At 39.6% G+C, this 26,392-nt stretch overlaps 1 protein-coding gene across 4 annotated transcripts in view; it reads right to left on the bottom strand.

Moving 5' to 3' along the window:
- Positions 1–26,392, bottom strand: part of LOC134207908 (plexin-A2) — a 200,251-nt gene that overhangs the window by 6,649 nt on the left and 167,210 nt on the right. For all 4 annotated transcript variants that reach the window (XM_062683960.1, XM_062683959.1, XM_062683961.1 and 1 more), the window contains 4 exons: positions 13,678–14,217; positions 13,019–13,619; positions 12,776–12,957; positions 10,750–12,713 (listed from right to left, as the gene is read on the bottom strand). In XM_062683960.1, the coding sequence (XP_062539944.1) occupies positions 10,750–12,713; positions 12,776–12,957; positions 13,019–13,619; positions 13,678–14,217 (3,287 nt within the window). The remainder of the gene's footprint in view (positions 1–10,749; positions 12,714–12,775; positions 12,958–13,018; positions 13,620–13,677; positions 14,218–26,392) is intronic.

Raw genomic sequence — 26,392 nt, 5'->3', positions numbered from 1 at the left:
TGGAAAAGCATTTCAAAAATAACATGAGTATAATAAAAGTGACCAATCTTCTAATGTTGTGCTAGTACTTCTTTTATTTTCAGAATTGTCATCACATCTGTCACCGAGGAAAGAAGCTTACGTTACCGTCTACTAATGATGATATCCTTCTTTTCTAATTTATAGTGATCGTAGTTATTCTGAACACAACGTCAACCATCATTTGCCGAATGGAGCATTTCATAACTTTTTAATAGCTTCGCTCTCAACGAAAAATTCATTAATATTATATTTCATTACTATGTATACTAACAGGAAGCGTTTGGTACGGGAGGTCCACGCTTTCTTCCTTTCCCCTCGATTTCATGGTATGGATCGACTTTAAGGTTTTACAAATACTAAAGTCGCTCAGTATCTAGAAATCATCTCTGCGGTACATACTGCGTAGTTGGCCTGGCCGTATGAAAAGAAAAATGACGGAATTTAGAAAACCGTTATTTTCCAGGATGCTTTCAAGTATTGGCTGCGCAAGTATGAGATTAGAGATTAGATTAGAGATTAGATACAAACCTTGCGGGTCCCAAAACGAATCGAATAGGGAAAAAATCTTGCAAATCGGTTAACGGTATATATAAACTGAACAAGAAGGCATGTACGTACATTGGTCATGAGTGCCAAGAGAGTTCGAAGTGTGCCATGACGTAGAACGAACGCGAAAAAAATTACGCAACGGAAAACAGCTGTCAAGCACAACATTATTTTTTGAAAGTTGAATTCGAAATAAATAGTGTGTAGTACCGGAAGATTACTACGGAATTTTGGAACTTGTGGAAGTGGTTGGATGTTGGAATTCGGAAGTTTGTGTTGCACAAGAGGGTGGGAAGTGAGAATATTGGAATTTGTGGTAGGGGGTGAGAGTTGGTGGTCTAAAGAAAGAGTTGCAACGGGGATGGGAAGTGTCCAGCTTGGATTTTTTGAAGGGACGGGAGTTTTTGGAGGGCGTTCAGAAGAAAGAAGGATTGTGAACTGGATGAATGTGCTGAGTTCACGGTAAAAAGGAAGAGCAGTGGAAGGGAAAAGGTTCGAGAAATGGAAGGGTTACTGGGGGTGGCAGTAAAAGGGTTAGTGGACTGACCGAGCGCTTAAGATAGCGTGGAAAATAAAGGATATCGTAAGAGTCAGCTGATGAAGGTGAAGTGAAAAGATTTTAGGTTTTTTTTTAAATTGAGAAAGAGACTAAGGAATCTGGTGATTATTAATCGAACAAACGAAAACAAATATACGGATCGTGTAAATGGTATAGAGGAAGAAAGAAATAAATAAGCTACAAAAGCATGAGCTGTGGGGTTGATGCAATACATCGAATGGAAATGCAAATAAATCGTATTGAATTAACCCTTTATAAGGCAGTGGCAACTATATTGCCACCAACAAATTATATGTTTTTCTATTTATGAACAAGAGCTCTACTTATTATTTCCCATGTAGTGGCTTTATTTGCTTCCTAGTAACACCCCAGATGAATTTGAGCCATAAAAAATTTGAAATGTCAATTTGAGAACAGTTTTTTTACGAACAAATCGTAAGTTTCGAGTGGAAGAAGGATTTTCAGTTATAATTCGTTAAAAAAACGACAAACATATATTTTTTCCCGTTGGTATTCATTATTTTGAATCTCCTGTGTTAGATTATTACGTGATTAGCGTGAAAAAAGCTTTACCTTTCTGTATATTTGGTTTTTGGATTTTTGACAAAATTGTGTTTTTTTTTTCCCAAGGTCCCCCCTTGGGAACAAAATTGCAAAAAAAAAATGTTTTCACTTATAATGCGTTTTCCGACTAGGACTCTTCACCAAAAAAGTAACGTGCCTTGATTTGACTGGTTTTACGTAAAACCTAATTTTAAAAGATCTTTTATTTATTTTTTTGTTGTCTGTTTTCCCGCTTGACGGGCAGTGGCAACTATATTGCCACCAATTTTTCAATGTTTCTGTACTGTTTAATGTATAACAAACATACATTTGAGTTTAATACCATGTCAACATTGTGTCCTATTGTTGTTTTTGTTAGAGGCCCTCCTTAGCCATGCGGTAAGACGCGCGGCTACAAAGCAAGACCATGCTGAGGGTGGCTGGGTTTGATTCCTGGTGCCGGTCTAGGCTATTTTCGGATTGGAAATTGTCTCGACTTCTCTGGGCATAAAAGTATCATCGTGCTAGCCTCATGATATACGAATGCAAAAATGGTAACTTGGCTTAGAAACCTCGCAGTTAATAACTGTGGAAGTGCTTAATGAACACTAAGCTACGAGGCGGCTCTGTCCCAGCGTGGGGATGTAATGCCAATAATAGAAGAGAGAGAGAGTTGTTTTTGTTAATTTATTGTTTAGATTCGTCTGCCTTATAAAGGGTTAATAAATGTTGGAATATAGTGATTAAATGACTGACATTGTTGTGTCAGTACAGTATTGGAGAGTAAGGTAAAGCTAAATATGTAAGTTTTGAATATATCTTTTCCATTCTGTCATATGGAAACAATGAATATCATTTAAATTGGACAGAAAGAGAAAACATTTGGGTGAGTTTAATCAAATTTGTAAATATTATCATTGTTATCATCATAATAATTATTATTATTTTATCTTTTTATCTATTTATTTATTTTTATAACCGAAAAATAAGAAAAAAATCAGTTTGGCTACCTTTACATTTAAAATTCATGTTTAGTAGGCAGAACGATCGGCCGGTCATTACATAATTTGTTCTGCTTTGTGCGGTTAGCAGAACGATCGCTCGATCATCTAAATGCTGATCTTCTGGTCATCGACAATTTTGTTCTGCTTAGTGCGGTCAGTAATTAAAATAATTGATGTTCGTTCGATTATGTTTTGAATTGATCAAACTGCACGCTATACACGGCATACCGTTTACCAAAACGAACCATGCCAGAATACCTACCCACCTAGTGTTACCAGACGTACTCTTTTAAGAGTACATGTACTCTTTTTGGGGCAGAAAAATTACGTACTCTTCTTTTTCGGAGAAAATGGTCATATGTACTCTTTTTAAATATTGTCAGTACCAACTTGATTTTCAAACTTAACATTGCAAAGTGAATCAATTTTCCTTAGTTTGTACAAAAAAGTACGCTAAGATTGTGTATGTCACGTTTTGAATTGAACGTATTTATTATTTTCATGATATTTAATTTATTTAACTGTTCCTAGACACGGCGAAATTTAAGATAGGTCTCCAGTTTTTTTTTCGAGAAATTTAGATATCAAAATTCTGGAAAGTAATAGATGAGCCAGCCCTAGGCTGAAAATCTCTTTAATAAAGTGTTTAAAAAGTTGTGAAGCCAGCACGATTATATGACAAGCTGGACCGAGAACATTGTCCAACCATGCATGAACATTGGGAACATTATTTAAACGTTCGTTATCATACTACAGGCTGCGTTCATTCAGGCTTTTAACCCTATTATTCAGATATCAGACTGCTTCATACCGTTTTGGCTCAAATCCCGAACACGAATGATATTCCGAACACTGGCGTTTTGGCACCTTAAAACTAAAAATTACATCGGTTTTCAGTTCATATGATCAAGATTACAAATGAATTCAAGATCCTTTGGAGAGAATTATACAAATAAAGGCAAAATGGCCATTTAAAAGCGAGCGATCGGAATATGAGCCATGTTCGAAATTTGAGTCAAAACGGTACACCATTTTTCCTATGAAGAGTTGATCCTTTCAATTTCCCCAATAAGTTTGAAAATATTAGATAGTTTATTTGCGATTTATTCTATGAATAGTTCTTCAACTTTTTCACTTATATCTAAGAAAATAAAATGGCTTTTATAACTCACGAAAGCAGTTGATACGCTATTTTGTCACAATAACTGTCGGTGTTAGTTTTGTTGTATTCATACACAATTTACGATACAATTTCATCCTACAAGTATTATCAAAACTATACCGTTTTGACCCAAATCCCGAACATAACTCATATTCCGAACACTGGAGTTTCAGCGTGCTAGAATTCAAAATTCCATCGGTTTCCGTACGGAAGATCAAGATTACAATCAAATTCAACATCCATCCCATGGAAAGAACCACGCGATTAATGCCTCCAAACAAGTGACGCGCTCGCGAGTGATTGTGGTATTTATTTATTTATTCATTGATCTATTTATTTATTGATTTATTTATTTATTTTATTTTATTTGTCCGGTGACGTGTTTTATTGAAATTGAAGTGAATCATTGAAATTTGAGTGAAACGTTTGATAGAATGGAGAAAAGAGAAGAGTCATGTTCTTTGTGAAATGCAACATATTTGTACAACGCAAAAGGAAGTACTATTTCTATTACTATGTGTGATATGTGTTTGGGTAGATCAGCGCGTGATGAATATTTTCTGGTGGTGGTGCATTTAGGCCGTTTACGTCACAGACCTATTGAATTTTATATCAGAAATCGCGAAAATACTTGAAATGAAACTTTGTAAAATGTTTAGTATAATTATCTTTAAAAGGCATGGTTTGATTTTTGTATTCGATGAACCTAGAAGAATTGTTTTGCTCACTGAGCAGAAAGTACAAATTTGGTAAATTTAGATTTGTTCAACGGATAGTTGTTGATAGATTGAGGTTAAGAAATCGTCTGTAAATTATTTAAAGAATAAACTGTAAATAAAATCGATATTAGCATACTCTTTCGACAGCCGGCTGGCAAGAGTTTAAATAAAAACAGGTAAACAACATAGTCTGTGGGTCGAATTGCCAGCTTGAGGCAAACCTCCATGACCTACCTTACCCTACCAAACCACCAACTCCGTAGAACTTATGAGAGCGTCGCCAAGTCGGGGGCCTCTCGTTAAGTAAGTTCTACATCAACATTTCCTTTCCTATCCCTAGTTACGGTAAAGATGGGCGTGGCCGGGAGTAGTAATCCTCATGCTTATGCCATTTTTATCTTAGATTGGAAGCAAGGGTAACTCCCCACCTTGATTTCCGATAGCAATCTGGATAAGGATTCCATAAGAAACATGAGTATCACTAGTGTCCAATCTACGAAGTATACCGTAACAACGCTAACGCTAACGCTAACGGAAGATCAAGATTACAATCAAATTCAACATCCATCCCATGGAAAGAACCACGCGATTAATAAGGAAATGGTCATTAATATCCAGGTGCTCGAAATAGGAGTCATGTTTGGGATTTGAGTCAAAACGGTACAATATCAAACTTGAATTATAGATAAAAAAAATCATGAATTGTACTCTTTTGTACTCTATTTTCACTTTTTGTAAATGTACTCTTTTTAGTCAAACCGAATCTGGTAACACTAACCTACCACAATACCACAATATATATGCATATATCCAACATTCCAGTGATTTCTCGTGGAAGTGCAGATGACTCGTCGGGTTCTATTAAAGCGAGTGTCATGTCAACATTTTCCTACCCATTCCTTAATTGACCTGCATTCGGACACGGCCGGCGCTGGTATTGCTTATTTTTGGGTCACCAGTTCTTACACATTGAAGATGATGTTAGTCCCAAACTTCATCTGTTGGTTCTAGGGGTTCCATTTCCGGAAACAATTTCCCGGGATTCCCGATTCCCGAAATGCACGCTTTATTTTCCCGAATTTGCCGGTAATTTTTTTTTTTTCAAAGTATTTACCAATTTTTAGAAACGACTGCGATCTATGGTTTAAGTATTTGGAAAACCTTGTCCTATTTTGCAAATTTGATGAGGGAGTATCAATTATAGTTTTGTCTAACATCTTCTCACTGTTACCATAATGCAATTTCTATTTAATAGCATATTTCGCTTTTAAAGTAGATTACTCCCTATTATAAATAAGCTTTTATCTGTAGATGCTACAATATTGAACGGTTTAACCCTTATGCGTATTGAAGGGAGGCGAAGCAAAGCATAAATTGTTTCCATCGGTCGTTTATTTATTTAGTAGGCCCAATCACCGGGCATGACGAGGTCGAAACAAAAATCTAGTATTTGATGAAATTTCTCAATAGCAAGAACAAAGTGTTTTTAATTGTGCAGACAAATTTTCTCCGAGTCGCAGATATTTAAGAAAGGGCAGTGACGGCTTTGGTTGGTTTATTGTCAGAGGTTTATTTTTAAGAGTTTCTAAACTTTTAGATTCAAACCCCGATACGTGTTCCAAACAGACCCATGTTCCGAGCACTCGTTTTTGTTTTGATATATGTCTTCTTTTTCTAAATTATAATGAATATTGAGAATTTACTGTCTGGATATGTCAGCGTACAAAAGTTAACATATTTTACTATAAGGTCATTACAACAGATTAATAACAAAAACTCGTCAAACTTACGTGATTTAATGCGTTTCTGGTGTTGCTCGGAATTTTAAACAAAGTTTGACAGAAAGAAATCATTTAATATTGATAGTTAGGATTTTTAATGTACGACCATGAAACGCTCGTCTAATAGTATTTCAACGCGTTTGAAAAAAAAAATGTTTCTTCTTCTTCATTTAATGTTTACACACTTCAAATTCAAAAGGCGAAATGTGCTCAAGTGTTCGTATCAAGGTTCGTATTATAAATAAAATTTTACCAGAATATTGTTTGCATTAAGAAAATATACAGACGAGTACCAGAATGGTTGATGTTAGAATCCTTCCGGCAGTAACAGAACAAAATTTAATCCTGTCAAAGCCGTCTTCTCCTCCATAGCAAGGAATGATCTGGACACTCTGGACTCAGCATATCTTACTCTATAACGAGAGCAAATGCTGAAACTTCGCTAACGTTTTGGAGACAAAAATAACACTAAACAGAGACAATTTTTCAAAATTTTCAACAACTCTTTAATATTTTTCGCACAATGTAGCAAGTATCAATCCCTTGAGGTCGAGAGTATATTTTTATCCTAAGTTATTATTTCACGTTACGATTTTGAGTTTCGCATAATTGTCCCGGGATCCCGGGAAATCCTGGGAAGTTTACATTTTATTTCCCGTTTCCCGGGAAGTTGATTCCCGGGAAAAATGGAACCCCTAGTTGGTGCTCTGTGTAATTACAGCTGACCTGGCAATAACTTAGTAGCAACCGTGGGCGGTCAATCATGCTTATGCTCATGCTCATTAGACTGGCCCAGATTACTATGGGGAGAAAAAGATGTTGTCGAATTCCACGGGGCACCCCCCAGAATTGTGTCTTTGGGTGAGAAAATCAATCTCTGAAAATTTCAGCTCAATCGCTTGTTGCATTTTCGGCTGATTTATTAGTAGCTGATTTGTGTATTTTTGGGTTTTTGATCGAATCGCATCAGCCGAAACCTATATAATAGTTCATCTAATCATCATTCAATGTTCTGTGAAATTGTTCTGTAGCATACCAACAGCCGTTTTTGCAATTCTGAGGTCAATCGAGCAATCAGAATCAAAATCCAGATCAAATGAGTGACGGAGGTGTATTTTCCTATACATTTTGGCTGAAATCCCCATACAAACTTCAAATCAAATGCGCCAGCTTATGCAACAAGCGATTGAGCTGAAATTTTCAGAAATTGATTTTCTCACTTGTCATAAGACGAGTTTACACAATCCCATTGAATTCCACCACTTAATTGTATCTTGACAGATACGTATTTCGACCTCAACAGTAAGGCCGTCTTCAGTGTCTCGTACTTGACTCGACTTGATTTTCTCACCCAAAGACACAATCCTGGGGGGTGCCCCGTGGAATTAGACAACTTTTGGTTTCCTGGGCCAGTCTAATGCTCATATACATTGGTCATGAGTGCCAAATGAGAGGGTGACAGATGAGCGGAGTTAGCCTTCAGTTTTGTGATGTATTTCGCGGGAAGTAGTAGTGCATCTAAGCTGCTGCGGATCGAGCAGCAGCTGGTCATGGCTGATTCGGATGCAGTCGTCTCCCCCTGAAACGTCTCCTCAAACACTGATCTCGGAATGCAGTCATGGATTGAACTTACTAGGCGCTAGAACATCAATCTTGACATCAAATCATACATTATTCTCTACGCATCTCTTTATTTACATGTTCTTACTCTGAATTCAACCGCTGATCTCAAATATGAAGTTGACCGCTGATCTCAAATATTCCATCATGGAAAGAGCTTAATAACCTCAATAATATCCTCTCGGGGAATGATTGGGATTACTTTTCGGAAAATTATTGTCTAGTTCACACTACTAATAATCCACACTTTGTTATACGTGAAATCTATAAATGCAATCAACTCAGTTTATCAGCGCACACATAAATATTCTCCATGCGATGTACAAATAATTCCTATATTCAAATAAATTTTCTGTTTGTCTCGAATAAAAAAATTACATTTACATTTTCAAGAAAAAAAATTTCTTTATTTCTGCAAAAAAAAATTTCCAGTTTTACAAATGTCACAAACGAAACTTACACAATTTTCCTTTCTCCGTGTTTTTTCCAAACAAAACAAGCACCCGCAATCCCGATTTTTTTTGTTTCTCCACAGTTTTTCGCGACCGAGCTTGTAATTACGGGTGCGCAACTAATCACAACGTACCTACTTGGCCATTGTCTTGTCAGGGGAGACGGCTGCATCAGAATCAGCAATCTCCAGTTACTTCTCGACCCGTAGCAGCTCGGAAGCACTACTACTTCCCGCGAAATACATCACAAAACTGAAGGCTAACTCCACTCATCTGTCACCCTCACATTTGGCACTCATGACAAATGTATATGCCTTCTTATTCAGTTTAAATATATATACTTTATCATACCCATCTCAATCTCTACACACATCAAGAGGAATACAGCGAAATCAAGCACACTTTTATTCATTTGGAGAACTTAATAGCGGTGGTCCATTATCAACCCAATTTGCTCGTTCTATAATTCCGCTTGTCAGATACAGATGGCAGTCAAACACGAAACTCAAACGATTATTTTTGAGCTGCAGTGATGATGATAATAGTACGGCAAAGTGATGATTAGCAGACAATTCAATTTAGAAAAATTTACGTTTTGCTTTCAAATCACTTCTCTTCTTATACACTACAACAAAATAGTCCTCCAGACAATATAGATAATGCAGGTTTGACGAATGTACCGTGAATAAATCCGAGAAAAATTACAAACAACGAAAGCGCAATGAAGACGACAGTTAACAGAACAACATTTTCACAACAACAACCTTTGCCTATAGAAAGGTTACCACAGTCAAAATGAGACAGCCGGTTCGATCCTCAAAAATACACCGTCATTCAGGAGGATATCGGAAATCTAACTGTTCAGAAGGATCGCGGTTAAACTACGAAATGACACATAACTCGAACAGTTTATAAAACCAATCAATCACTTTCCTTGGAGGAGCAGACCTCCAAATCTCTCTGGGCTATATACAGCCGCTATCGAGAAATTTCGAATAGCGTCTATATCTTCTTCTTCTTATTGGCATTACATCCCCCACACTGGGACAGAGCCGCCTAGCATTAAGCACTTCTACAGTTATTAACTACGAGGTTTCTAAGCCAAGTTACCATTTCTGCATTCGAATTTCATGAGGCTAACACGACGATACTTTTATGCCCAGGAAACTCGAGACAATTTCCAATCCGAAAATTGACTAGACCAACACCGGGAATCGAACCCAGCCACCCTCAGCATGGTCTTGCTTTGTAGCCGCGCGTCTTACCGCACGGCTAAGGAGGGCCCCATTAGCGTCAGATGTTCCAATGTTTTGCTTTCAATATTACGAAAGCGACATATATCATTCGGAGCTTGTTAAATGATATCTGCACGGACAGTGCCCAGTTACTAGACCAATATATGTACAAAGAGCTCGCTTGTTAAGCTCTAAGAACTTCTTTGTAACATTTGCATTTGAAATAATAAATCTTTTAACCTGGTTATTGGTTATTTTTATTGCTGTTTTTTTTTCTCAGAAATGTACCCAATACTATATATAGATAGTAGAATCTATAGATGAGCAAAAGCGTGGCTGAGTTGATTTTTTTTGCCCGTGCACACGCGCATATGACGTCACAGTCCTTAACGTTTCCATTGAAATCGTGACGTCATGCTCGTTTGGAGACACGTTTGACAGTTCGTTTAGAGACAGAGGATTTATCTTCGCTCATCTATATATTCCACTATCTATACCCAATACTATTTCATAGATGACGAATAATGAATACAGACAACATTTCTACAGATGTTCTAGGTTCTCCAAACCTATCTGGATTTCAAAGCCTTGGTTTTCCAGGCCAATTACGCTTGTTACGAAACCAATAGCCAACAGACCCTTAGATGCCATGTACATTATCTACGATCTAGATATGCCCAAACCGAATGTTTTAAGTTCTCCAAATCATTCTGGAGCTCAGACGAATTTGTCTACCAAGACAACTGAGCTCGATACAAAACCAACTGAGATTAAAATTCGACCTCAAACAACAACAACAATCGTACGGCCGAGTTGCCGAATATGCAATTCATTTGTCTCTTGTGAATCTAAATTAGAAACTAATATTAGCGTTCCATCTTATCTGAACAATTTAGATCCATAAACTCAAAAAAAAAAGAATTTCAACTTTTGTCTAATGCGCATTGTTGAATTTGAAAATATTTGGAAAGCTTTTAAGGAAACTGTCTTGAAATGTCTTAAGATGAGATGAAACTTGAATACCCAGACCACAGTATTAAACTACAGGCTCTCACTCTCACTTCCCTTAGAAATCCTTAGTAGCTAAATCCCGAAACCATCACTTACCTTGGTGGCTAGCAGCCGGGTCAGGTAGATCTCCGAGACCATCTTGTTGACCCGTTCGCCCTCCTTCGAGCCGTCGCTGTCGTGGTGCTTCACCAGGTGCCAGTACTTGATGCTGTTCTCCTGCATGTCCACGTTCATGGGACTGCCGGCCCGGCTGAATGGCGGCGACGGGGACACGTACTTCGATATGTTTAGTGTTTCGTATTTGTGGATTTTCTCCGAGTATTTATCGCCCCCTATCAGGGTGATGTTGTAGATGGAGCTTTCCTTCGGCACCAGGCTCAGGCAGGCGCCGTCGTTCACGCGATAGTGATGCAATGTGTTGAGCTTCTTCCACTCGCCATCAGTCTTGGAGGTAGAGTCCTCGTCGTAGAGGATCACGCGGCCGGTGCTTCCGGTGCGCCATTCGAGGTCCAGATCTTCCTTCCGCGGACGCTGACTCCACGGAATCGCCTTGTAGATCGTATCCAAACATTTCTCCTTCACCTGTCCGACGCTGTCGCAGTCCAACACCTTCACCGGAATGTTCTCCGTATTGGTCGGAATCATTTCGATATTATTGCACAAAATTGGAGGTTGCGTTATGCTGGCGTACACAGTCAAAACCTTGAACTCGATCATCTGCCGAATCAACTTTTCTTCACTGAGCGAGTACCTTGCTTCATGCGTGATCGAATCCACTGGACCCTTATCAATCTGACCTTTCACTGCACGGAACAACATGTACAGCGGCTCACCGGCGCATTCCTTCAGAAACTTGTACAACAGGAAAGTGAACCACGCTGACAGCATCTTCTCCGCTACGGATTCCGTTCTCCGTAGAAGCAACTTAGGGTGGCTCTTACCGTCAATACACTTTTCGATCAGTTCCGCGAGCAACGTCTTCAAAATATCCGTGCAATATTCCAGTTTACTCTGCAGCGTTACCATAATCAGCGAGGCCACGTTGACACGCTCCCGCATCGAGAAGTATCGATTACTCTCCAGTGTCCGGATGAACAACAGCAAGAATGTCTTATTCATAACCAACTGTCCGAATAGCCTCAGACCCTTCTCCTTACGCAGGAGTTCGGGTTTCTCCCACTGCAGTACCACGTGATCGTCATGATTGGGAAACAGAATTTTCATCGCGTACGTCCTGTAATCCAGATAAGGAATACCACCGGAAGTGATGTCGCCTCCCAGATCCGTCATCTCAGTCTGCAACTCAGCAAAGGCCTCTTTGCATTCGGCCGCCACCCGCAGCTCGAGAATGTCCATCTGTTCCTGCATGTTCCTCAGTACACGATTGTTTTCGCTCGTCTTCTTCCGGTACGCGACGACCAACCCAACGAAAATCACTAGGAAGATGACCAAACCACTCGCAATAATCAACGTCATAAGCTTATTGTTGATTGATGGCAGTATGCTAGCAGAGGAGTAGCTCATCTGGCCGATGTCGTACTCCAGCGAGTTGCCGATGATGACCTTGACGTTGACCTTCTTGTTCTCCTGGTTCATCGGCGGACGGCAGGTCAGCTGATGCCGCGACAACGAGGTAATGTTGCAAATGGCATTATCACCGATCTTGACTATCACATCGCTTTCCTTGCAAGCCCGATCCAGATTGCGCCCATTGATCGTCAAGTACTCGCTGTTGAAGTGCTTCAGGTTTTCTTCGAATTTGTAGTACACCGGATTTGGACACAGCTCGAACTTGCTACCCAGTTTCGTGGAAAGGTTCTGAACCGATTTCACCTCATCCATGATGAATCCGTATTCGAGCTGAAGCGGTTCGTCCGACTGGAATGTGTCGTCTTCTTGCAGATCTATTTCCGGAGAGGAGCAGTGCATTTCCTTGTTCGAGACCGACTTGCACTCGTTGAGGAAGATTTGGTTGCGATAGTACACGTAGATCTTTGGCTTCTCGATCGAGAAGAAGTTTTGACCCATTACGTAGATTTTGATACCGCCGGCGGGGATTCCTGTGGAATGGAAGATTGTTGTTGAGAATGTTGTTCTATTTCAAGAATGTTAAGCAACGAACCTCTAGCGATTCTCGTTTGTCCAGGGTCACCAGATGTGACGTAGTCGATCGAAGGATTCGCCACATATTCGAACAAATCGCCGTTGAACTCCCGACCACCATTGTCGAATTCCATCCGCAGTTTTGCTTGCATTTGATTGCCAACTTCCGTTGTTCTACACGTAGCCTCATTTTCATCAGTACTGTGGAAAATAACAGGAATCAATTGATGAACTTATTAAAGTTTACGATTAATTAGCTTACCTTAAAATCTCACACGGGTGCTGGTCGAGGAATGCATTCACCCTGCTGCCGGTATTCAAGTCCTTCCCCACGATCTTAATAATCGTTCCACCCGCGATCGGTCCAAACTTTGGTCCGAAGTCCGTAATCTCCGGATCCACAAATACGAAATCATACGTTGACTCACCCCTGAAATCTGAAATCTGCACCACGACTCGCCCGGATCGGTGACTCTTGACTCCCGGCCCATCCACCTTGCAAACGATCTCCTTCGTCTGCACGTACAACTCCCGGAAGGGCATACAGTCGATCCCGGCGATCTTGATCCCCCCGTACACGTCCTCGAATTTCTTCCCCAGATTGATACCCCTAATGGTGATGTTCGTTCCGCCTTCCCATGGTCCCGTCTTCGGGTCGAACGAATGAATCTCCGGATTGGGACACGTCTGCTGGTTGTTCAACCAGTCCTTCTTCTCCTGGCCTTCCACTTTGCCCGATATGCCACAATGATCCTCTACCTCACACGTATTGGACGACGAACACCAACCACACTTATATTTGTCATCTAACGCCAAACAAACACCACAACTATCGGCCATTTCTCTACAGCGATAAATTACGACTGGAAGAAAGAAACGATTCAGTATTCGAATTATGCTGCGCTTCAAAGTTCAACTCACCATGAATATTATTAGGATTGTCTAATGGCTTGGAACCTCCCCAGATGACGGCGAAGGTGGCCGTCAGTTTCGGCGTTTTGGCCGCGTACGTGAAATCCATGGCATCACAGTAGATCGTGTCGCCGAGCAGCTGCGCGTTGACGCTGGTAACCCTACCCTCCACATTGAATTGACACACGAACCTCGTCTGCACGATGAATTGACCGATGATATGCACTTTGACCTTGACGGACTTTTTCGACTTGGCCGGAACCAGGATCTCCGGTCCGTCGCTGGTAACGTTGATGGTCGGACAGAAGCCGGGACCGGACCGGTAGCTGGGCCCGATGCGGCTGATGCCCGTCACGAGGATATCGTTGCGGCAGTTCTCGGCCGTATCGTGCGTGCAGCGGTGCGCCTCCACGCACCAATCGCACGGGAACTGCGAGGATACACACTGCGTACAGGACAGATGGGTGCTGCAGTCGAAGAAGGTGAACTTGGTCGACACGATGTCCGGCCCCTGGGAGGTTTTGATCGAGAGCTGCGCGTTGAAGTGGTCTGGAAGAATAGGAAAATGAGTTTTGAGGTTAGTCAGTTGTTTAAGTAGCGCAGTTACGACCTTTAGGTCGCATTTTGTTCAAAATTGTCATTTGTTATAAACCGAATTAGTTATTATTATTATTGTCATTGAATTCCTGGAGTAACTCCAAGATAAGTTTCTAGACAAATTAAAAGATGAACTATTGAAGAAACTTCATGAGGAGCTCCACAAGGAATTGCTGGATCAAATCCGAGATGAATTGTTGGAGGAACTCCAAATAGGAACTTTATGAAGAACTTCAAGAATAGTTCCCGATGGAAAACGAAGAAGAATTTCCGAAGAAAGGGAAATCCATGAAAAAAACCTAAAGGATCCTGGAGATCCTTGCAGGAACTCTAGGAGCAATTTCCGGAGGAACTCCAGGGGCCTGTAGCATAATCGAAATTTTACTAATAATATTAGTAGAGTAGCTTGTAACTTGTATTTTTCTGTTGCATAATGAATCTACAAGTATGAATTTACAAGACTAATATTACAAGTAAACGGCACTAATAATATTAGTGGAATTTACAAGTAACTGTTGCATAAAGAAAATACAAGTAGAAATTATTAGCGTTGGCTTGTAGTTTCTTTTACAAGTATGAATGGTGCTGTAATTCAATTTACAAGTAGCTTTTATTTTATTATTTTAGTTGCGCAAAGTAATTATGCATATTTTTATTGGTTTTAACTACGTAACAGATAAAGAAACTATTATTCTAGTTGCTTCAAATTACCATATAATGAAATACGTGGCACTAAAATAAATTTCTCGTTCCCATATAACACTGAGAATTTTGAAAATTTATTGTCAAATTACTTTGGATATAGTAGAAGTAATTTAAGTGCTGACATCAAGTATTCAAATGGTGGAGCGCTAAAGATTATTAGCAATTATGCAGTACACAGAAACCCAAAACTACTCAAAAGTGGATTGTTTTAGCTCAAATCCGTACTTTGGACCAATAACCCAATTTTGAGTAAAATGAGTTTCCTAACGCTTAGTAGTTTAACTTAATCCACTTAAAACATATTAACCAAAGCCGAGTTTAGTTTACCCAAAGTTGACTTTATGCATCTCAAAATTGAGAATATATTAATTTACTTAAATTTGTATTATTGTATTATTATACTAAACAATCTCGTTTAAGACCATGCATATTGTTTTATGATGAATTTATTACGATATTTTCATTAGTTAGTATGTTGAACTAAAAAAGAAATCGTTCGAATTTCATAATCGAATTAGAAGCAAAATTTAAACCCGCATAAGTCTTACAATACACGTAAATTAAACCCTCTTCAAAAACCAACAACAAACAAGTCTAGCGGGATTTGATTTATCATGGAGGATACGTTCGCGGAACTTACAAATCGCCCTAATTAAAACTTAAGTCAATCCCAAAGACCACGTAAAAACGACTCCAGTGTGCATTACATTGGCTTGGTTAAAAATGCCAATACCACGAAGCCAGCTTAAATCGCGGAATCAATAAATTTACAGAGAGTGTTCCGTGCATACCTATCGCAGTCAAAATATATATTCTATTCACAAATTTGCAAACAAACGTAAACAAATCGTTTATCTCCGCATTGACAGTGAACTGTCGGATGAATTTTGACAGGTAAATGAACCTGACGGACTTGTAATTTCAACCTTACTAATAATACAAGTACTAATATTATTAGTTGGCAAAACATTATTATGCGACGCAAATTACAAGTACTTGTAATTTGTTGGCTTGTAACTTGTAACTCGTAGCTAATATTATTAGTCTGATTATGCTACAGGGCCCAGGAGTAATTGCGAAAGAGCTCTAAGAATAATTTTTGAAGAAACTCCAGTATGGATGAATGTAGGAATTCCAAAAAAATGATCACAAAAGTTGTCATTTTGTTGCAAGGCACAATATTTTGCACTCCGTAATGGCGGCGTGAGATACCTCCAGTTTGACATTCAAGAGGTAGAAAACATTGGAACTCATCAAGTATGCTTTGACTAAGAGGCCGAAAATCCATAAACAAACAAACGTCATTCATTTTCAAAACGGTTGGTTTGTAAAATTTTCCTAAATTGTTCTTTTTATTTCAGGGTTCGGAAATCAGAAGAAAAAATCCATAGTATTTACCGTAGTTTAGGTCTGAAAGATCAGAAGATTTATTTTGGGAAGTTTGCGCCGATGAAAGAAGCAAGATTTAAGTCTACAATTGATTTTTATATCTTTGAGTAAATATAAGAGGGAAAATACACATTGGCGTAACTACAGGGGGGTTAGAGGGGGCTATAGCCCACCCTTGGATTAAATTAGCCACCCTAGATTTTTGGCAACTTTGCGTAAGTATTGCACATAGGGGAACTGTTCCGATCTCCATCTCACTGTACATATATCCATCTCATCGCTAAACAAAGAAATACGGCATCAAATTCGTCGCTTCTTTTTGTCAACATGCGTGCTCACTGCTGAAAAAAATCACAAAAATAATAAACAAACTAAATTCATTTCCATTGCTTTGTTTTTGATGGGATGGAAATAGGAGCTATGAGATGAAGCGGCGAACCGTTCCCCTATATGATTTCTTTTTTAACCAATTGTATCTAATTCTCTAATTTCGAACAATTGTTATATGCATCAATGCATGCTAATTGAATAAATAATAATAGTAACAAACTAAAAGAACAAACACAGCTGAGATTTAAGAGAGAGGAGAAAATTCAAGTGAAATACTAAACTGCTAAAAAAATTATCTTAGTATCTTAATTTGGGATTTACAGAGACACAGAATGTTTAGGTTACAGAAAAATTTCTGACAAATCCTAGGTTTTCAATTGATTTTCTCAGCAAGTGATTAATCTTTAAGGCCAAATACAACATATCGAACAACTCTATACATATTGAAGGCATTTTTTTCTGCAGATTTGTCTGGGATAGTGTTTTACCCAAAGATGCATACCTATTAATTTCGACTGTAGTTTAATAATAGTTTAATGTTAAATTCCTGGGGGAATCCATGACGAATTCCTGGGGAAATTCAGGAAGAACTCCTGGGGAAATTCAGGATGATTTCCTGGGGGATTTTAGGATGAACTCTTGTGGGAATTCAGGATGAATTCCTGGGGAGAATTCAGAACAAATTCCTGGGGGAATTCAGAATTAATTACTGGGGGAATTTAGAATGAATTTCTGAGGGAACCCAGTACGAATTCATTGGAAAACTCAGAATAAATTGCTAGGAAAAATCAGGATGGGGTTTGGGAATTCTTCTTGGAGCTCGTCCAGAAATTACTCCTGTAGTTCTTCCAAATATTTCTCTTTTGTGTTTTCAAGAGCTTTTCCAGGGTTTCCTTGTGAAGTTTTTTTCAGGATATTGTCTTGGAGTTCTACCGGGATTCCTCCAGAAATTCTTCTACGAGGAATTCTTGAAATAACTCACGTCGGTTAAAACTTTCAGCAGCAAACGTGAGAAAAAAAAATCAGAAGGGTTATATTACGCCTTGCAAGAAAAATTGGGAGTCCTGGAAAATTCAAAGCGCCTCCAATGAATATTTTCCGGGTTTTTGATCAAAGGCAGCTAATGCTAAATTTGTGATGTTTTGTTTATATTCATATCTATGACATTTCTATATTCAATACAATGTGGAGAAAAACAAGAACGATGGACTATGCACGTGATGTTCATCAATCCTTCCCTTAGTCGCTGCGAGTTGTGGAACTTGCCTAGGACGTGGTTAGGTTTTAACAGAGAGCTCTTGTAATTTTCGATGAAAAGCTGCTTGAGCAGGGGGAGGACCTACCAGAACGATCGTTTTCCGTTCAAAACGCACTGGTCCAAATCATGGTGTTTGGATCGTGGGACTCTTAATAGGCCCGACACGATGGCCTCCCAGTGGGAAAGAAAGGCTGTCCAGATTCAGTTAGCCGCCGATAAAACCAATCATTATGAACAAATCTTTTTAGGGCATGAAGCTGTATGACATTCTTCTAAATTTGATATTTCTTTGATTAACTGGCTTGAGCACTGAGCCACTACATATTAGGGACCAGTCCTATACACTTCGGGTTAGTTGACACCGACATAATGCTGATAATCAGTCCTTACATGTTATGTACGCGTATAAAAACGTCATTCAATTTTTGGGCTTCATGGCAGTTGGTATCATGTTCAATGCAACGCACACTATGTATGATTTGTTCTATGCGGGGATTGCCTTCTGCGCGTTATTTCCGCGAAGCTATCCAAATTTTTCTTTTTCTCCGTAATATGCAAGATACGACCGCCCGACGTAAACTACGTAAAACAGATCATAAGATAATCAATTTGCTTAGAGCCTAGAGTGATTGAAATTTTGACTTTTGCGCTCCCATATGCTTGAATGATAACATTTGCTGTTTTGGCGAATCTCCTAAATTTTCAACTGAATTGGTTATAATTTAACTTAGTACGAGCAGTTTGAAGTTTGTATGGAAATTACTATAGAAATCGCCCCGTATGTGAAAGATCGTTTCGTGAGGCGGATCATTAACTATTTAGGGGGAGATCCCCCAGCGCCGGACACCTCCCAATACCGGACACTTCTTAAAACGACACTACTTGCAGAGGTCCCTCCTTCATCTTATTAAGTACAAAAGGAAGCTATTGAAAAGGCTTCTAACGGCAAGGAATATCTGATCTTCATGAGATAAACTTTGTACAAAATTTGAAGTTGAATGGAAATTCTTCACACCTGTTTTGTTACACTTACTTCAATCCATTTATGTTTCGAACAAAATTGTAGTAACTCACTATAAGGTACACCGGGGCAAGTTGAAACAGTTTTTTCAAAGTTGAACTTTGAAGTGCTGTAAAAAAATCACCCTTTGATAATTTTTGAATCCGTTTGCGGTGTTTGCTAGTTCGGGCCAAATATTATACATAAAAAATAAGCAACCTCACCGAACTTTTTTATAAATATGTTGCATACTAAAATTATTTTTTTATATGCTCCGTTTCAACTTGCCCCGCATATCGGGGTAAGTTGAAACACTGCGGTGTATACAGACATAAGCAAACTGTACCGTATCAAAAACAAAATATATGTACTCAGTGTAACTCAAGATGCACGAGGTTATAAAGGTGACTATACTGCCAGGACTCGCATAAGAGTCCCATGTATATTTTTGACGATTTTGATTATCTTTCAGAAATTGGCTTAAAATTGTCTCCTAAAACCCTGATAAAATAGTAAGCTTTGTTCTAGAAATTTGAAAATCAAATCCCACTTGTCTCATCTCGATATTTACTCGCATAAAAGTCACATTCCAGATTTTGATACTCTATACTCTTTTCTTTGAATTATACGCTCGATTAATTCGACTGTGGCTTCTTCATAAATTTAAATTAATTAACCAGCGTATCTCTCATAGTAAGTAAGTAAGCAAGTATCTCTCATAGACCCTCAATTGGAGGAAGGGGGCTAGGGAAGTGAAAGGTGGAGTTAACGAAATGTTTACATGTTCTATGATTTATTTTTTGAGAGCTAGTGCTCACAGCGAGGCAAAGTAAATTAAGAATCTCAAAACTAGACCGTGCAGCTTAAACATGGCCCCTTTTTATTATATTCTTCAGTGGAGATTGTAGGAAGGTTGCATTCACGACGGAATGGGCAGAAATTTATTAAATTAATTTTCAGAGTTTTGGACCTTTCTATTAATTTTTGTTTTCCGAATGTATTTACGGACCATATTGAATTCTGGAACTTTAATTGCGAGGGTGACGTTTTGAATCGTTGTTTCAACTTGCCCCGCACCACGCATTTCTATTTGCCCCGATGGGTTGAAAATGCGGAGCAATATCAAACTACCAAAATACAAAAATTAAAACGTATCTTCCATCGATTTTTCATAATCATTATGTTTATTCAACATCGAATGATTACCTACCGTGAAAATTTGATGAAAAAACACTTCCAAACATAATTTTGGGACCTGTTTCATTGGCACGTCAAAAAGTTGGTTCGAATTTTGCAAATGGCGAAAAATAAACAATGGCAGGGATTGCTTTTAGTAGCTGTAATCTTCCGGGAATGGCAGTCAGAAGGTGCGTTTAGGGGAGTAATTTGTTGAAGAAAATAATCAGGGCATTCGGTCATTGTTGATCTAAATTACAGCTTCTGTTTCAATTTACCCCGCATTTCAACTTGCCCCGGTGTACCTTATATGAAAACGGTTGGACATGAGAATTTAAAATTTTAATATAAAAACCTCAAATTTATTATTCCGCAGTGGTGATGGTGCCTTTCTCCGACTATTATTCGACTTAGAGTGATTAATGCATCTCATAGTTAATTCGGGCAGCAGGGACTATGGTCAAGGGCTTGACGATCCCTCCGCAGGCCATCTGCGAGTTGTGGGGCTTGCCTAGGATGTGGTGGGGTTCAGCAGTAAGCCCTGTTAAATTCCTATAAAAAGCTGCATGTATCCGCAAGTAGGCCCCACCAAAGCGACCGTTTGCCGCTCAAAGCGGACTAACCCAAGTCCTGGTGTCAGGTGGGACACAAAACAGACCTAACACGACGGCCCTCCAACGAGAAGGGAGGTTTGTGCAGGCCCAATAAGCCGCCTGAAAAACCAATAATTTCGAACAATATAAGAGATAATGCGACTCGGCAAAGACCTAGGCAACGAAGACCCAGGATCACGATTGGAAGCTTGGAACATGGAACTGCAAGTCGCTAGGTTACGCAGGTTGCGACAGGATGATCTACGATGAATTACATCCGACACGTGCCCACACATCATCTATTCACCGACTCCAAAGCCGCATATGATACAATCGATCGGGACCAGCTATGGCAGCTAATGCACGAACACGGTTTTCTGGATAAACTGACACGGTTGATCAAAGCGACGATGGATCGGGTGATGTGCGTAGTTCGAGTTTCAGGGGCATTCTCGAGCCCCTTCGAAACCCGCAGAGGGTTACGGCAAGGTGATGGTCTTTCGTGTTTGCTATTCAACATCGCTTAGGAAGGGGTAATACGAAGAGCAGGGATTAACACGAGTGGTACAATTTTCAATAAGTCCGTCCAGCTATTTGGCTTCGCCGACGACATAGATATTATGGCACGTAACTTTGAGAAGATGGGGGAAGCCTACATCAGACTGAAGAGGGAAGCCAAGCGGATCGGACTAGTCATCAACACGTCGAAGACAAAGTACATGATAGGAAGAGGTTCAAGAGAAGACAATGTGAGAATCAAGGTGGTAGAAGAATTTGTGTACTTGGGCTCACTGGTGACTGCCGAAAATGATACCAGCAGAGAAATTCGGAGACGCATAGTGGTCGGAAATCGTACATACCTTGGACTCCGCAAGACGCTCCGATCGAATAGAGTTCGCCGCCGTACCAAACTGATAAAACGCTCATTAGACCGGTAGTCCTCTACGGACACGAGACCTGGACGATGCTCGTGGAGGAGTTTTCGAAAGGAAAGTGCTGCGTACCATTTATGGTGTGGTGCTGATGGCGCACGGTACGTGGAGGAGGCGAATGGACCACGAGTTGCATCAGCTGTTGGGAGAACCATCCATCGTTAACACCGCGAAAATCAGAAGACTGCAGTAGCCAGAATGTCGGACAGTAATCCGGTGAAAATGGTTTTCGACAGCGATCCGACGGGAACAAGAAGGCGAAGTGCACAGCGGGCAAGGTAGATCGATCAGGTGGAGGACGATTTGCGGACCCTTCGCAGACTGCGTGGTCGGCGAAGCGCAGCCATGGATCGAGCTGAGCGGAGAAGACTTTTATGTATTGCATAGGTCACTCCGGCCATAGCCTGGTAATAAATAAGCCAACAAAAAACCCATTTTATTGAAAAGAAATGATTTCCGTTCAACTTTTACGATCAAAATATCACAAGTCAGTCAATAAGTCGCTTGGTACGTTTTGGCAGAACCTGGACCATATAAATGAAGAAGAAAAGCCGAGTAGCGACAGAAAAATCAAAGGTTTCATCTTCAAATAGTTGCACGAAGGAACACATCGCTTGATATGATGCTGCTCCATATGTAGCTGTATTGTACTCCAATACTCCTAGCAAGCAAAGGCGTAGGATTTCCAATCCGGAGATGGCGATTTCGATTCTCGGTGCGGTCCAGGATGTTTTCGGGTAGGAAACATTCTCGACTCCTTGGGCATAGTCTATCTATTGTACTTGCCACACGAGATACATACTCATGCAATGGCGGACGTAGAAAAGTTTTCAATTAAAAAACAGTAAATGCTAATAGAATAATAAGTTGAAAGGCAGGCCAAGTGAGAATGTAGAGCCATAGAAGAAGAAAAAGAAAAACTACTTTTTTAACAGTTAATCTGTTTTGTAGGCTCGATCATGTGTGATACTTCTGAAGTGATAATTCTGAAGTACGATAGTTTACAATTCAACTCATCTTATCATTAGCAGCAATTCAATTACGACGATTTCTAGATCTTCCCTCCCCCGTCTGACACGCTTTTTTGTATATCTAGTATATGAACTGTCACAAAATCTTTGACCCTCCCTAGAACCTGTGAGGTCATTTTTTAACGAACCCTAAACAAGTAGTTAAGAATGGACATGAACTGAAACACTGGTGGTGACTAAGGGTTAGAAATTACTTAATTCAGGACGGACGGGGTAAGGATTTGATCTAATTCTGGAATTTGATGCCATGAACCGTATGGAATCCTCCAAGAATTCCTCTGGAAGAGCTTCCCGGAATTCCTTCGAAAGATACTCCCGAATTTCTCCGAAAGTTCCTTCAGGAATTCCTTCGGAAGATCCTCTCGGAATTCCACCGAAAGTTCCTCCAGGAATTCCTCCGGAAAGCCCTTCCAGAATTCCTTCGAAAGATCCTCCCGGAAGTGCTCCACAAGATCCTTCCGGAATTTCTCCAGAAGATATTCAAAAATTCTTTCAAAACATCCTAACGGAATTCCTCCCGGAAATGCTCCCAGAATTCTTCCGGAAGATTTTCCCAGAAGTTCTTTCCGGAACTTCCTTGGAAGATTCTCCCTTCTTCCAGAAGTTCTCCCGAAACGCCTCCGAAGTATCATCCCGAAACTCCTCCGAAAGTTCCACACGAAATTCCTCAAGAAATTTCTCCAAGAACTCCTCCGGTAGTTCCTCGCAGAATCCTGAATCCGAGAGATCCTGCTGGAATTCTTCCCAGAGCTCCTCCGCATGTTTCTCCTGAAATTCATACGGAAGTTCTTCCCAGCATTCGTCTGAAAGTTTTTCCCGGAATTTATTTGAAAGTTCCTACCACAATTCTTCCAGTAGATTCTCCTGGAATTCTTCCGGAAGATCCTCTTGAAATTCACCCGGAAGATCCTTTCGGAATTCCTCTGGAATTTTTTTTTGTCTTTATTAGCGAGACTTTCAGCCCTGAGCTTGCTCGTCTCGCCCTTTGGAAATTCTTCCTGGAGTTCCTCCGGAAGATCTTCACGAAGTTCCTCCGGAAGATCTTCACGAAGTTCCTTCGGAAGATCCTCACTGAATTCCTCCCAGAAATCCTCCGAAAGGTTTTCCCGGAATCCTTTCGGAAGATCCTCTAAGGAGTTCCTGCCGGAATTTTTCCGAAAGATCCTCCTGGAATGCTTGCGAAAGTTCCTCTAGGAATTCTTTTGAAGGTTCCTCCCAGAATTCCTCCGGAAAACCCTTCCAGAATTCATCCGATAGATCCTCCCGGAAGTTCTCCGCAAGATCCTTCTGGAATTCCTTCGGAAGATCTTCAAAAATTTCTTCCGAAGATCCTATCGACATTCCTCCCGGAAATGCTCCAGAAGTTTTTTCCAGAATTCTTCTGGAGGTTCTTTCCGGAATTTCGTTGGAAGATCCTCCCAGAATTTCTCCGGACGATCCTTACGGAATTCCTTTGGAAGTTCCTCCAGAAATTCCTTCTGAAATTCCTCCCGAAGTTCTTCCCAGAATTTCTCTGAAAGTCCTTCCGAGATTCCTTAGGAAGTTTGGAATTTTTTCCGGAAGTTCCTTTAATGATTTCCCCGAAAGTTCCTCCCAGAATGTCTCCGGAAAATCCTCCCGCAACTCCTCCGCAAGCTCTTTCCACAATTCCTCTGAAAGTTCTTCCGAAAGTTCCTTCCGGAATTTCTTTAAGACATCCTCCAGAAACTACTTAGGAATTTTTCTTTGGAATTTCTCCGGAAGTTGCTCGCAGAATTCCAGCAGAGGATAAAAACAATGTTGCGTTCCATTTTATCTGCAACAAATATCGTGAGGTAATTATTGTGAACTTTTCAAATGGCGTTAGTTTGTATATGTCAGAAGCAAAACACAAATCGTGTCAACAGAGGGCTATGTTCATGTTTAAACATTGATGATTGATACATTTTGAACCGGAAACCTTACTAAAACTGACTTATTACTAATGTGACCAGACGTCCGTCCCGCGTTTCGCGGGACGTTGCATTTTTCAACTTCGTTTTACAAATTTATTACAATTAATACAGCCTTACAAATATTGTTCCAGTTTTTTTGGGCCAAAATCTATGCGAAATGTACTTTTGGAGGATCCATCTTCAAACCAGTGACGCAATCTAGAAAGGCGTCCCGGACGCTTGCTGGCCACATTACTTATTACCTAAATGCGCGGCAGGCGATCATGGTCTTATTCTGTTGCAGTTTGGGACAATCGCCTGTTGGGTTTGTCCCAACATTTGCAAGAGAGGACAATGTTGTTGACAAGAAAATTATTTAGCTCTTTTTTAGTGGAATGTTTTCACTGTCATCAGTTTAGTACAATTCCATTTAATTCCGAGTCAAGTACGAGACACTGAAGACGACCTTACAGTTAGGTCGAAATACGTATACGTAAAAGTAATACGAGGTGGTGGTATTCAATGGAATTATGATTGATGACAGTTTTTGGCAAAGTGTTAGTTTTATATTCGCTGCATTCGTCCAAAAATTCATCCAGGAGTTTCTCGGACAATTACTTTAAGAACTCTTCCAAAAATGTCTCAAAATTTTAGGAATTTCAGAAAACTCAGAAAAAAACAATCTTGCTAAAATTTAAAAACAAAATCGGAAATGAATTCAGTCCAAAATACCAAAACAATTTTAGAAGGATTTTCCAAAAGCGTTCTAGAAGCACTTTTCTTCATAAATGGGTTACACATTTAAACAGATGTAATCTTTGATTGATCGGAAGTAATCCATGACCAGATGTAGAAGTAAACACCAGCTTTAAGCAACATTTATTCGACATAGTGTAAACTAGTAATTTAACTCAAGGCCAAAAGAGTTAAATTGTACATCCCTACGCTGGCTAGTTGAGTTCTGTAGTCTGAGTGTAAAGTCCTCGCTCAGTCTACTACCACTCTTGAAAGAAATAGGCATTCGTTATCGAGCCGACTGCCGTGCAAGACGTGGTTGAAAAAGGCCGGGACTCGACTAGTTTAGTTTTCCTTTTAAAATCAGTGGCTCCTGTGATTTTGTGTAACAATATGTAGTATTGAACTTAATAATTAGCAAAAAACAAAACGCTTAAAAAAGTGTTAAAACATTATTCAACTGTTTGGCTGTTTATATTCCTCACCACTTTCTTCCTTTTAGGTTGTTTGAATCATCTAAAAGTATGTAGGAAGCATAATAACTGATTAGGGAATCACAGATAATCATTCAGTTATTTCGTTGTGCAACATACATAATTCTGGCCAATCACAAAACATAAAACACAGAAGTGTGATGAGCTTTAAACTCTGAAAGCTATTTATTTATAAAAATTATTGTTTTTATATTAAAATAATTTCGAATCTACTTTCTTCTTAAACATTGTTTTTTTCTGGAGGTGCTCTTTAATCTATCTCTCCCACAAAATAATTTTCATCATCTCAATGTGCTTAAAAGTTTCGATGGGATTCTCTTTTTGTTTCTCAGTTCTCGAGTAAAAAGTGTTGTGTCCTTTTTAGGACAATATTTCTGAAAAATTTGTGTCGCATGGCTAAAAATAAAATCGATAAGAAACTCTGTAGAAAATAACACACACGAATTGTCAAAATCGAAAGTAATCGCATTTATCATACAACGTGGCTCGATTATTTCCATCTAGTGATGAGTAAAACAAAGCGTAATTAACATCAAATCACCAATTTTGTGAGGTCCAACCGTAGAACCAA

The sequence above is a fragment of the Armigeres subalbatus genome, chromosome 1 (assembly GCF_024139115.2).
Source record: "Armigeres subalbatus isolate Guangzhou_Male chromosome 1, GZ_Asu_2, whole genome shotgun sequence".
NCBI lineage: Eukaryota > Metazoa > Arthropoda > Insecta > Diptera > Culicidae > Armigeres > Armigeres subalbatus.
This window is presented reverse-complemented; position numbering and strand designations above follow the sequence as displayed.